We start from the raw sequence: 14,462 nt of genomic DNA on the forward strand, positions 1-14,462 counted from the left end.
CTTTGAGCTCAGTGTGTGACTTTGACCTGCAGACCTGGATCAGGTTTTCTGCACATCACCACCTACCTACATGCCAAGTTTGAAGTCAATACCTTACATGGTTATTTAGTTATGCTCCAGACACAATATTTGATAGACAGTTTTGACCTTTAAGCTCCATTTATGACCTTAACATAGTATCGTGTCTTGGTCATAGTACCTTTGCATCTTCATCGTCATGCCTTTGCTCCATCACCATTGTACTGTCGTGTCATCATCATGGTGTCATTGTATTGCCGTGGCATCATGCATACCTTAGGCGACAGCAATAGCACGATGGCCCTAATGGAACACCGTACATTTGTCCTCCACTTCGGAGTCATGTGGAGAAGTTGTTAGTTACTTGCAGAGAGCAAGTCAGCACTGGTGCAGAAATACAAGAACACTAGTAAGGTTAAGTGACAGAGAGCAAGTCAGCACTGGTGCAGAAATACAAGAACACTAGTAAGGTAAAGTGACAGACAGTAGTTGCACAACTGAAAGAAGCTGCATCAAAACAATAAATGATATTAGATTAAGTGAGAATACTTGAATAGAGGATTGGGCGTTAAATAGGAAACTTACAGCCTGGAATTTTAAAATAAATATGGTATATCGGGCACAAATGAGACTGTTGCAAGCTGTTGTCTGGTATAGGAATGTTGTGGATCAATTAATACATTGTTTTATTTCTGTTCAATACTTTCTGATCACCAGGCTTAGGCTTAGTTAACATGTTATCAAGTTATCATCAGTGTAAATGTTGACTGTATTGACTTTTAACTATTGTCCTCCAATTAAACTGATAGGGTATGAAGTGACACTGTGAAACTGTGAAAAATGAAACTAACAACTTTAAATTTGTGATTGTTGTGTTTATAATAGCTGGACATTCAGTGGATTTTCATCAATTGATAATCTATAAGCTTAGATAAAAGTGTATTAAAATTCTGATAAAGAGAATTAAAACCTGCTGATAATTAAAATTGGTTTCAGATTGGATATATCATACTTTTGCTATTATATGTATAGTAATATTAGAAAGGTGTTGATTCATTGAAAGGGCATTCATTAAAGCAGTTTTTGATTGGAGTTAAAATTATTGTAAAACATGTCCAGTCATATTGTATGTTATGGTTTAATGGGTTTAAAGAATTAACTGTGTCAGTCCAATAATCGTAGACTGTATATGTAAATATTTCAATTACTGTTAATAGAATACCTGCACTAATTAGGTAGGCTAAATTATTATTAACAATTAAAATTATAAGTTGGATTGTGTGAGAAGGAATTTAGGAGGAGAATATTTGAAAGATGGTTGTTATGCATGGGCAGCTTCCCTGCATTTATGAAGGTAAATATGATTTTTCACAAATTAATCATACAGTAACACATAAACTGCAGGAGGGCAGTGTATGGTAATGCTGCTAAAAAAAGGTATATCATGGATATAAATGGATCCTGATTAGGTATATGTTCACCCTGATGACTGACTCGGAGGACAAATCATCTTCTGGCTTATTGTCATTTATATCGTGTGAGAGAAACAGGTTTATACTAGAAATTAAGTTATTTTTTTTATACACAGGTTAGATTAACTGACAATAAAAATATATAACATAAAATATTGTTGACAGACACCAAGAAAACAAACATTTCTTTCACAGTTGCATGCAGTACCTGTGGACACAAAAAGACACAAAAGTTTGATAATTTTGTACTGTGGAGTTTCAAGTCTGACTAATCCTGTAACATCTGGTTCCGTTACAGAGTTTTCTAAAGTGCCTAGAGATCTGCACATATGCCTGTTTCTGGTGAATAGATGAAATTGAAACTGTAAATTTTTAATGCAGTGCCTAAGACTTATAGCATCTGTGTCTTTGTATGTGGTCCTATGATGTTTTAAAAGAAGTTAGTTTCTGGATTACCTCCCTTTAATGTATCTTTTTCTTGATACTTTGATATACGGAAACATTTTGCATATTGCATGGTATTTTTTTACATTATTATAATCATAATAATGGGTCAGAAGACAGTTCGGTGTCTATAGAGTTCCTTATGTTATGGTAGTAATGTCAATTGAGACTTTGTTGTAACTGGTATGTCTATTGATTTTACATTAAATGACACTGATGTTGGTTCATTAATTCCCATTTAGAGGCAATTCAGAGTGTGTATGTCATTTGCCTAATTAATATGGCCTGCAATATTTTGGTGGCACACTAGTGCCACACTCCTATCCCACACACTCCTTCATATTAAAATTTGGTCACGAAAGGATGGGTGTACAGGACCTGAACAGAATTCTCAGAAGTATTATTTCTAATTGCAATATAAAAAAAAAATTATAGGTTTTTAGTGAGAAACTAACCTGTATTTGAAACTTATTTATAAATGTCATTCGCAATGAAACCATTCAGGATACAGTTCCTGTAACTCTTCATGACATATAGTGGACGCAACTTGACCCCGATGGTTGACCTTTGCATTACAATACATAATGAGGCACAACCTATTATTGAAAAGGAGTGTACGTAAAACACGAGCTGCACGAGAAAAAGGAAATATAAATTTATGTAAATATAAATTAGTGTATTGGAAAGTTTTAACTGATCAAATGCAAGTATATATACTTTGATATTGCAATGTATACAGACTAATTCAATATAAATATACACGGCTACCCTAAGCACCCTTGATTACTATAATGAAATAATCGATATGAATAATCAGCCTAAGGTCAACCATCGCGGTCAAGTTGCGACTACTATACAAGTAGATGTTTGGATCATGATTGCCAATTTTAAAGGCCCCCCACCCTTCGAAGAAGGAGGGGTATATTGTTTTGCAGATGTCATTCGGTTGTTCGGTTCGTAGGCCAATTGGTTTCCGGATGATAACTCAAAAACACTTGGGCCTAGGATCATGAAAGTTAATACGGAGGTTGGTCATGACCAGCAGATGACGCCTAAGATTTTGAGGTCAGTAGGTCAAAGGTCAAGGTCACCCTGAACAGTTTAAACAGTTTCCGGATGATAACTCAAGAACGCTTGGGCCTAGGATCATGAAAGCTGATAGGGAGGTTGGTCATGACCAGCAGATGAATCCTATTGATTTTTAAGGTCAGTAGGTTAAAGGTCAAGGTCACAGTGACATGAACAACTAAACGGTTTCCGGATGATAACTTGAGAACCCTTGGGCCTAGGATCATGAAAGTTGGAACAGAGGTTGGTCATGACCAGCAGATGAACCCTATTGATTTTGAGTTCAGTAGGTCAAAGGTCAAGGTCACAGTCACCCGGAACAGTTAAATTTCCAGATGATAACTCAAGAATGCTTGGGTCTAGGATCATGAGAGTTCATAGGGAGCTTGGTCATGACCAGCAGATGACCCTATTGATTTTGATGTCAGTAGGTCAAAGGTCAAGGTCACTGTTAAACCGTTTCTGGACGATAACTTGAGAACACTTGGGCCTAGGTTCACAAAACATAATAGGAAGGTTGATCATGACCAGCAGATGACCCCTATTGATTTTGAGATCAGTAGGGTGAAGGTCAAGGTCACATTGACGCAGAACAGTAGAACTTATGTTTGCCAAATAACTAAAGAATGCTTTGGTTTAAGATCACATTTAATACAGAGGTCACCTAGGACTGGTAAATGACACATAATTATTGATTTGAGGTCAGTATCTCAAATGCACAGTGACTAAATAATTTCTGTTCCTTGTGCAGTTACTGAATGCATCAAGGGGGGCATTTCGTGTTCTACGAGCTCTCGTTGTAGATTTCCATTTAAAATCGAAGGGGAATGGGCTATATATAATTTGTCGTCACTTGATCGGCATCGACGTCGGCGTTGCCTGGTTAAGTTTTATGTTTAGGTCAGTTTTTCTCCTAAACTATCAAAGCTATTGCTTTAAAACTTGCAACACTTTTGCACCATCAAAAGCTGACTATGTACGGCAAGAAACATAACTCCATCCTGCTTTTTGCAAGAATCATGGCCCCTTTTGGACTTAGAAAATCAGATTTCTTAGTTAGGTTTTGTGTTTAGGTCAGCTTTTCTCCTAAACCATCAAAGCTATTGTTTAAAACTTGAAACACTTGTTCACCATCAAAAGCTGTCTCTGTACAACAAGAAACATAACTCCATCCTGCTTTTTGCAAGAATTATGGCCCCCTTTTAGACTTAGAAAATATCAGATGTCTTGGTTAAGTTTTGCGTTTAGGTAAACTTTTCTCCTTAAAGGTCAAAGCTATTGCTTTAAAACTTGGAATAGTTATTCGCCATTTAAAGCTGACTCTGCACAGCTAGTACTGTAACTCTACATTGCTTTTTTGCAAGAATTATGGCCCCTTTTGGATCATGGGTGTGACAATATTTCTATTATACAGAGACAAAAAAATCAGATGAGTGTCTGCACCCGCAAGGCGGTGCTCTTGTTTGATTTCTGTAACAGTTACTTCCCTTTGTCTCTTGAGTAAGTGCAGCTGAAAGCTCAAGAACAAGTTTTTTTACCTCTTCAAGATGCCTGTGTGTGTGTGGCAATCATTACAAATTAACAACCAGTTATATGTTTTGTCTCAATGAGAGGAATTTGTTTAGTAGAGATAAATTGAATAGATAGACAGTCTGACCAGGAAATGACCTTGTGACCTTGTTGATATTTGAGTGTGATAATTATCTATGTAATTACTGGATGGGTCTTACTTCTGTGTACATAATTTCACTAATTAAAAGTTGACATTGTAGGTCATAAGGAGGGTAACTAGTGAAATATAAGCAAATATGTGTAATGCATAAAATGATATTCATTATGGAACATTTGCATGATTTCAATCAGATGGGAATGGAAATGTTTCTTGGAATATACTAAACTTATCTAAGGTAATTGCTGTCATTGTTCTTTGTTCAGTTTTAAGGTTGTGCATTATGACAATCAGCAATTTCTGTTCTATTACGTATTCTAAGTACGTGGTTTTGTATGACTGCTCATGAGTATTCAGACTCCTTGTCTTGTTCATAGGAGAAAACTGCTGAAGTTTTTATGCCCCTACCATTAAAAATGGTGGAGCATCATATGTTTGTCCATAAGTTTGTGTGTGCATTCAAAAATTGTGTCTCAATCTTGAATTTTTCCTAGCTGGAAGGTCAAGGTCACACTTAGGGTTGAGTCTGAATATTCTTTTGTCAGGGTGCCATTACTGAAAGAAAATGACATAGTAGTGGGTGGGTGACCGGGTGGGGGTGGGGGAGTATTAAATTAAATAATCAAAGAAAAAAGGTTATCTAGCCTATAGCCTGACTGCCCAGAAAACCATCTTCTACCGTACATGCTCACATATAAGACACACTCGCTTATAAGACGCATCACAACATCGGACATGTAATCTGGGGTCTTTTGCACAGACCCTCGTATAAGACACGGTTATTTTTTTATCTCGAACATTCTGTGTTTTATGAAAGATAAACTGGTAGAAATAGAATAAAGAATGCTGAAAAAACATTATGAGAAATTACATGCTTAAAATGGAGCAAATTCTGTTGTCAATATGGGACCACTACCTCAAGGAACATTGATTTATTGACAAAAAACAGTCTTGTAACAGCCAATGTTAGAAGCAAATGTTACCTTTGATTCAAGGGTTCTGTGAGATAATTAGACAAGACATATAAATCCACATGCCTATCTCTAAAAATAACAAGCAGTTCTTGGCAAGACACATTTTTGCCAGTAATTCGTATATGTTAGTGCTGTAGGTTAGGGAAATTTATAATACATTACATTCTATTCAAAACTGTACAATTTATAAATCTGTATAATGTTGAGCCTCAGCAGTGAGTTGATGAGACAGATCTCATGGACTTGAACCAACCACATTTACATGTTTAGAAGTTAAAATAATTCTATACCTATTTTTCTCATCCAATCAATGGTTCATGTTTGTACAATGTGGCTGTCAGATGTATTTCCATATTGGGTACAATAAACGCCATATTTGATGATGAAACAACCATGGTTCGAATTTCAGTTTTAACTGAACAATAAAAACTTTTGACCAATGACATCATTAGCATGAAATTCAACATTAAGATATGCTAGACATGGTGCTTCTGTTTTATAGATGGAACTTTGTCCATTTGTTATGTTTTCCTTGTTTTACTGACAGAAAGCAGCTCAGAATGAAGATTAACATTTAGCTGGTACATTACTGGACATTGTGAGGAATGGGACCCATCCAAGGAAAATTTGAACTCCCTTAATATTGCACTCATTAAACTGGATTCGTCCTCGTATAACCCGTATCTGAAATGATATTTTGCTTTTACATGACCCTGATTCCGTCCGAAGCACATTATTCAACTTTGCAAGAACTGTAAGACCTAGTAAACTTAGCCACTAGAATGATAATAATAATATTTCTGTGTAAGACCCTGATTGAAAGTGGTATTTTAGTTCACTTTACATGCTTCCTGGTCAGATAGAGCAGTCAAATCAAGAGGGCTGAATCAAAGGTTTGAATTCTCAGCAAGGCTTAATTGTTCTTCATTAAAAGAATTCAAAAACACTCAGTCTGGTTTAACTGACTACTGTGCTTTGCTTGCATATTGTTGAAAAAGATATCTTAAGGCCTCATGTTTTACTCAAATATTTGAGGATATATTACAGGAAATTTTCTTCAGTTTACAGTATTATTTTCAGCTTGTGCATCTGTTTTTTTCTGAGTCAGTGTAAAAAGGTAGTGAAAACCATGAAAAGGATTTTCTTGATAACATTCATGGAATTAATGATGTTCTGATGTAAAACATTACAGTTTGTGGTGAATAATAAACTTTTTTATAGCAAGAAGTAAAAGAAAAACAATTTGCTTGAAAGTTTGTAGAATTAGTTAAACAGTTTAAAAGGAATTTGTTTGGAAATGTTTTATATTAGATGTACTGTATTGCAGTGACTTTCTATAATTATGTCTGTGAAACTGGACTGGATTTTATGGGAACACCTGTATTGGTGGGTGGGTATGTGTCCATACCAGTCTCTTACTTGGGGGGCGCAGTTCTAATACAGTGTCCACTAAAGTTTGTGACAATGTTTATTGGTATAATATGTTTGTTATATTTGATAACCAGACTAGAGCCTTCACCTATTGAGTTATGACCCTTGAATTACTGAAAATTGACAGTGTCTCCTCTCTGACTTCAGCAGTTCTTATTCTATGTTCATCTGTTTATGGGCAATATTTGTCAGCAAAGTTGGATAACCATCAGGATTGTCCCAGTGACTCTGGAATAATGCCCTTGAATAACTTTTTATTCAATTATTAAAATAAGTTGTTAGAATTGACCATGTCTTCTCCCAGACTTCCATAGTTTTTACCCAAACTGGGTCACAATGCAGGGTTTTTTTTCGGCCGTTTTTATAGCCGTTATTCGGCTATATTCCCAATGCAAAAAAGTATGTTTTTTTTCCCAAAATGAGTGCAAAAATTCCCAGTCAACATCCTGAAAAAAATTTCATCAAAACTGCACAAACATTGACCAAGTTATTGACAATTTTGTAATAGAAGTATGTTAAAGAGGTTGTACAATGTGAAACAAGTGTATGAGAATGTGCTTAAACACATCCTTACTATATCCTATGGGACTAAATATCTCCCAATTTGGAACATTTACGTGTCAAAATTCCCAATTTTGGGGGTATAGGCTATGTTCCCAAACTAGCTAGAAAAAACCCTGCAATGTTTACGGGCACATTTTGAACAGATTTGATGATCAGCTTGAGTTACTGTTGAGTTATGGCCCTTGCATTACTTTAATTTTAGAGCTTAAATTGACAGCGTCTTCTTAATAGTAAGTAGTTCTTAACTGATGTTCACCAAGCTTAGTCTTATGCTTAATAACCAGCCAGATAGTCTTTGTCACTCTGAGTTATGGCCATTGCATTAGTCGAAATCTAGAGAATTGACAACTAGCCCACTGATAAGTATAGAGTATTTTAAAATTCAAAAGAAAGTTGATGTGATGAGCATTATAATTGTCACAGTATGGTATTATTGTTGTGAATGCATTAATTGATTAATCAAATATAGAAAATAAGAATAATTAAAAAGATATACGATTGTTGCATAGAGAAAATAAATACGAATAATTCAATGGTTGAAGTATGCATTATTGTATTACAGATTAAACTTTAAATTTGTTGAATTTGATTAATTTTACTACAGTATAATAAGGTATTGTACGCAGGTAATAATACAGTGATATGGCAGTTTGAATTTCTAAACATGTCAGAAATTTACATTTATATTAACGTATCACAAGATTATAATATAAAAGTAATGCAGTATTGCGGAACTGTCATGTTCATTTTGTCGATTGGATTGCAAACAAAGTGCTTGTAATAGAATAGTATGAAATATGAATGAAAGTCGGCAGTGAAATTACGGAAATATTTCTCTTTTACATGTAAACAATTTAAAACAAATAGCAATGCATGTGGTGGCTAAAACGTCAATGGAAACTCAAGGTACTGATTACTGTAACAGTAGTTTACAATATATACATGATTTATATAAGGTACTGATTACTGTAACAGTAGTTTACAATATATACATGATTTATATAAGGTACTGATTACTGTAACAGTAGTTTACAATATATACATGATTTATATAAGAATTTAACCATTTTGAATTTGAATCTGAATGTAGCTCTAAATAGTAAAGTTACGTAAAAGTTATCTTAAATTATAATTATATAAATAGTAGGGAGACAGCCATGCATGTTGTGGTGGACATCAAAGGAAATTTATCTGATTTAATAGGTAATAATTAAACATTAATGAAGTATAAAACATCTGTACTACTGAACAAGTAGGAATGCATGTTGCCAAAAGTTTACATGATTAACGAGATATGGTGTCAATCATGACATTATGACATCCCTTCATAATCTAGTCGACATATTTGATGTGTCGGAATCTTATGTACATAGTATATACCAATGTAGGTTAATTAGATCTATATGTTTTTATGAGAAACTAAGTGTTGGGTGATTTTGAGTTAGACATTTTTATTATTCAATATGTGAATATCTGTGAAAGTATATTACATACTTAGTAGGGCACATTTTTGGAATATAAATAATTGAGCCGTGCCATGAGAAAACCAACATAGTGGGTATGCGACCAGCATGGATCCAGACCAGCCTGCGCATCCGCGCAGTCTGGTCAGGCTCCATGCTGTTCGCTTTTAAAGCCTATTGGAATTGGAGAAACTATTAGCGAACAGCATGGATCCTGACCAGACTGCGTGGATGCGCAGGCTGGTCTGGATCCATGCTGGTCGCATACCCACTATGTTGGTTTTCCCATGGCACGGCTCAATTATGTCATATTTCTAAGGGTAAGATTTTATGTTTTTGCATGTAATACTGAGAATTATTTTTTTGTACAACAGTATTTCTTCGAACAAGAGATGTTACTTTTGAATGAAATTGGTTATTTCTTAGGAAAAGAGGGTTTTAAGGGTGCAGAAATTGTCCAAGGTAAAGCTGTTAAATTATCAGGATGTGTTAATTGCGGATTTCAGAAAAAAATGAAATATGCTTTATTTTCCAAAATAATATTAACGGCAGTAATTTCTGTAGCTTCTCATACTGGGTAATGTAGAGACAGAAAACACTAAAAAATTACCTGAACCTAATAAATGCAAGAAAGAAGAGTTATTTACAAAATAAACAAAGGGGATTTTTTTGTTGAGTTCTGTTGATATGTATATCAGCTGTTCCTAAAAATTTAATCTTCCCTGAATCATCAAACGTCTTGAAAAGCAAACCACATTCTACACTGGGAGTATTGTTCATCTTATGAGTAATTCAGATATGCTCATTGCACTTTTCTAATATGTTTTTGATGTAAAGTTCACGTCATATTTGTATACTACATTTCGCTGTTCATTCATGCATCTGGGTGTTTAAACCATCCTTTATAATTGTATTCTCATTACATCCACCACATAAGGTAAGAAAAATTTGGTTAAACTTTTAGTAAAGAAAGAAAAATCATGGTATAAAAACTGGATTGTGAGTTATTTTTCGTCCTTTTGAGGCTGTGTCATACAAGGCATGTTGTGGTAGAGTATAAACATATCTTAAGTTGTATCAAGAACACTTCACACTTGTGTATAAGGAAATTAAGTAACTTTTACAATGGTTTGTTTGAACACTGGATTAGATGGTATGTACCAGATTTTTCACAGTATTAAATGGTGTATTGAATTGATCAGTGTTGATGGTTTTTTGTAATATTTACTATCTTATTGTTTCATTTTGTCTATCTGACATTCTGTTATTTTTCAAATAGGTGATAAGTTTAAACACAAGAACCAGTCATCAGTTCCTGTCATGTTTTGCTGTCATCAGCACTTTTTCTATCATCTTGTCTGTCTTGAAAATTTGCCACCAGGATTGATTTATCTATTAAATCTTTTCCTATTGATCTTTATACTGTAACAGACAGAAGACACTTCAGTTACATAGATATGGATAGATATAGGAATTCAATTTTTGTGTTACAATACTTTCACTTACACAATTATATATAACAGAGGAATATGTTATCAGATTTTTACATGTGTGGACATATAATATTACATGGTTAATTTCATTAAGTAGGGACTTGAGAGGATTTTCTTTTAATAATAGGGGTATATATATATCCTGATTGACACCAAGTTGTTTGTTGAAAATGTATGTCACGACTGGATTATATTTTTAGTGACGTTGACCTTTTTTTTTTTGTATGTTGCGTGTTTTAAGGAATGGTCAACTGTATATAATAATAAGCTGTATTTAAAAGTGATTTAACTTGTTTTAATAGGAAGGTGGACTTAAACTGAGGTAAATATGTTAAATATTTCATAAACATATTCTTACCTGTAGCCATGATTGTTTTTGAAATGCACATTCATCTTTACTCTGAAACAGTTGATGTTTGGTTAGTATATGATCAGTTCCATATTACTTCCAGAAAAAAAAATCTTGATACACATTTTCTATACCTATTTCAATATTCTTGCTTTTTATACAGTACAGTCTTTTTCTGCTGTTAATGCTCTTGTTTATTTTCTCTGCACTTCAAACTGTACATTCACTGTCAGACTACTGCATTTTCTAAGGAACCCCCCCCCCCCCCACCCCCCGACCATTTTATTTTACCCTCAGGAGGTTTTCAGTTACCATGGTGATTTATTGTATCAAGGTCTAATTGATGTCTGAAAGATGAAATACCTATTCTTTAATAGCTAAAAGACATTAGCATGACTCCCTATCTTTCATCCATAGAGGAACCTGATAGGAATCTTGCTCACATAATTATGTCTTTCTTAAAAGTCTCAGCATGATGTAATCACAGAGCACCAATTTTGTCACAGATCTGCTAATGATGCTGAAAATAGAACTACATTAGTAGTGACATAGTGATACAGGGGTGGAGCTTGGAGTCATAAACTGAATGTCACGTATCGGAATCACTTGAGGGCTGAACTTGACAGGCTGTATTGACAATGCTAAATTTCCAAGACTCGAGTACTGGTCAGAAGTCCAGGAAGTAGGCATGAAGCATAGTTTACACAAACTGTGATAACATTCTCGATATAAATAATCGATGAGGAGGTTAAATTAAATGGGTAAATAGTTGAGGTTTGTGTGTTGTTATGAACCTGTGACTATCAGTCTGCAACAAACTCAAAAGAAAGAATACCTCCCAACAAACACAGACAAACCAGAACCTCTCCTAAGCAAATAACTATACAACAAACAAATTGTGGCGGCTCTTTAGAGAGGTTCCACAGTTTGTTAGATACTGCAAGACTAGCTGTTTCCTGTACTTCAACATGCCTGTCTGTTTTGAAGAAAACATTTTGTACAGCAAATCAATACTGTTGTCTTGATTTAAAATCCAGCTTATAAGGACAGTCCTATAATCGATCTGTTCTCTACTGACATTCCACAGTGACTCACCTTTGTCACAATACTGCTACTGTGGCAGGTGAAAAAGCAAATTTGTCAGTAGAAACTGTTGGGGATTCCTAGTCATTAAAATGGTAATATAGCATGAAAACTGTTCACTGAGCTGTGTGATTGTATCTCTAAGGGTTATCTGAATTTCTTGTCATATTGTATTGGTTTTCTTCAATCGTGTCATTAGTGTGTTTTGTTACGCAATAACTACCATGTTGTTTAAATGTAATTAAAAATATTATTAGCATGCATTTGATGAAAGAAATTGATTACTAAGAAACCATGTAGCATTAATGGATTGAAAAGGAAGATTTTAAAAGGTATGTTTAGGAGAAAAGAGTGCCATATGATTGTATTAACTAGTTACTTTTATGTATTTTCAGGAAGTGAGCCATCCTTGTTAAGTGAAACTGATGCATCGAAACAGGTAGAAGTCAGTCGAATATCAGAAGAAAATGTGAGTCCTGTTTGCTCGACACCACTAGCAAGTGCTGGACTTCAAAATGTGGAGAAACCTTCAAAAGCTGAGGGTGATTCAGTTAGAAGTGATCGTAAACAGAAAAAGGAATTAAACTTAAGTTATCCACAGATGCCAATAATAGCAGACTCGGCAGATTATTTTCCTACAGAAACGCCAACAAGGACGCCGTCATATTTACGGATTAGTAGTGCAGTTAGTGGTTATGGACATTATAGTAAATATAGTGCATATAAGGGAATCGAAAAACGTTCCCCGTATTCAAGTACATTATCACTGCGATCAAGTCGTTCTGATTTGACGACTCCGATATCACCAATCGACATGCCGATTGGTAAAATCCCAAATATTCAGGCCCCTACAAACTGGCCGCCATTAAAAAATGAAATCCTGTCTCCAAAAGAAACAACACCTAAGGCGGAATTCGAGTTTAAAAGTGTTACGAATGGTGCTAGTGAAATAAATGATAAACATGTAAATGGTGATGTAGGTTGTGACGTTGCCATAAATGGTGAAAATGGACACGTTACTCATGTAGGAAACTTTGTGTCAACAGGGGATAGCACTAAGGTGAGTTACTACTAGTTTAAACAAAAACACACATCTCTCATGTTGAACAGGAGTACAGATCAAGGTAGTTAGATATTCTCTTGTTCAATTGTGAAATATAAAGAACACTTACACATACCAAAAAAGGTTTTATACATCCTTATAAGACAAACATTTATAAGTACAAAAAAGTGGTGAACTATGTAAAATTAGGCTTTAATATAATTACAAGGTTTTGACATTTCAAATCTTACAGCCATATATTTTAAAAGGAAGTTAGTATTATGTCCTATATTTCCCTTCAGGGGTTAATTGATGACAACTGGCAAGTCAGTGTATTCAAATAATTAGTCCATTGATTTATACAGTATGGACATTGTTTACTTTCTAAACAAACCATATAACACCTTTTGTAAACTTTGGTGTCCTGTTGATGTTTACATGTACTGATAAAGGTTGGGAAATAGTATCTGAAAGTAGTCGAAACTATTTCACTAACCGATATGCCAGGGGCATGTACCCTGTGGATAAATTGACTGTTTGGTATTTAACTATGTAATTTTGTTAAACCTGATTATATACTGCATTTTTTTCATATAATTTGTAAAGTTAAGTGCATAGAATGTATTTTGACATGCTAGTTTCTGCTAAGACCCTCAGATTGTGCAGAAAGAAAGTTTATTTATTGACACCCCCTTTATCTTACATTTTCTGACATAATTTTTGATAAAATCAACACATAAGCATCCTGCCTAGTTTCTAAGTCAAGATTCAGAGCAGTATCATTCATAGTGACATTCATAGCAGATACTTCAATCCAAAGGCTTGCTATTTTGAAGAGCATCTGACATTCATAGCAGATTCATTTATAGCAGGCCAGTAAGTCCGAAGGCCAACTAATCTGAAAGTCAACATTTATAGCAGATCCATAATCATAAAAGCCTGCTTGTATGAAGGTCAACATTCATAGCAGATCCATATTCATGGAAACCTGCTTGTATGAAAGTCAACATTCATAGCTGAAAACCTGCTTGTATGAAAGTCAACATTCGTAGCTGAAAACCTGCTTGTATGAAAGTCAACATTCATAGCTGATCCATATTCATGAAAGCCAGCTAGTATGAAAGTCAGCATTCATAGCTGATCCATATTCGTGAAAGCCAGCTAATATGATAGTCAACATTCATAGCTGATCCATATTCATGAAAGTCAACATTCATAGTTGATCCATATTCATGAAAGCTAGCTAGTAAAGTAGTATATAAGTCAACATTCATAGCTGATCCATTATTCATGAAAGCCAGCTAGTATATAAGTCAACATTCATAGCTGATCCATTATTCATGAAAGCCAGCTAGTATGCAAGTACATTTATAGCTGATCCATATTCATGAA

General features: G+C 34.6%; 1 protein-coding gene across 4 annotated transcripts in view; it reads left to right on the top strand.

Moving 5' to 3' along the window:
• The window catches only part of LOC123561415 (dentin sialophosphoprotein-like), a 124,115-nt gene that overhangs the window by 100,627 nt on the left and 9,026 nt on the right, over positions 1-14,462 (top strand). For all 4 annotated transcript variants that reach the window (XM_045353769.2, XM_045353771.2, XM_045353767.2 and 1 more), the window contains exon 3: positions 12,424-13,088. In XM_045353769.2, the coding sequence (XP_045209704.2) occupies positions 12,424-13,088 (665 nt within the window). The remainder of the gene's footprint in view (positions 1-12,423; positions 13,089-14,462) is intronic.

This window comes from Mercenaria mercenaria, chromosome 10 (assembly GCF_021730395.1).
Source record: "Mercenaria mercenaria strain notata chromosome 10, MADL_Memer_1, whole genome shotgun sequence".
In the NCBI taxonomy this organism is placed as follows: domain Eukaryota; kingdom Metazoa; phylum Mollusca; class Bivalvia; order Venerida; family Veneridae; genus Mercenaria; species Mercenaria mercenaria.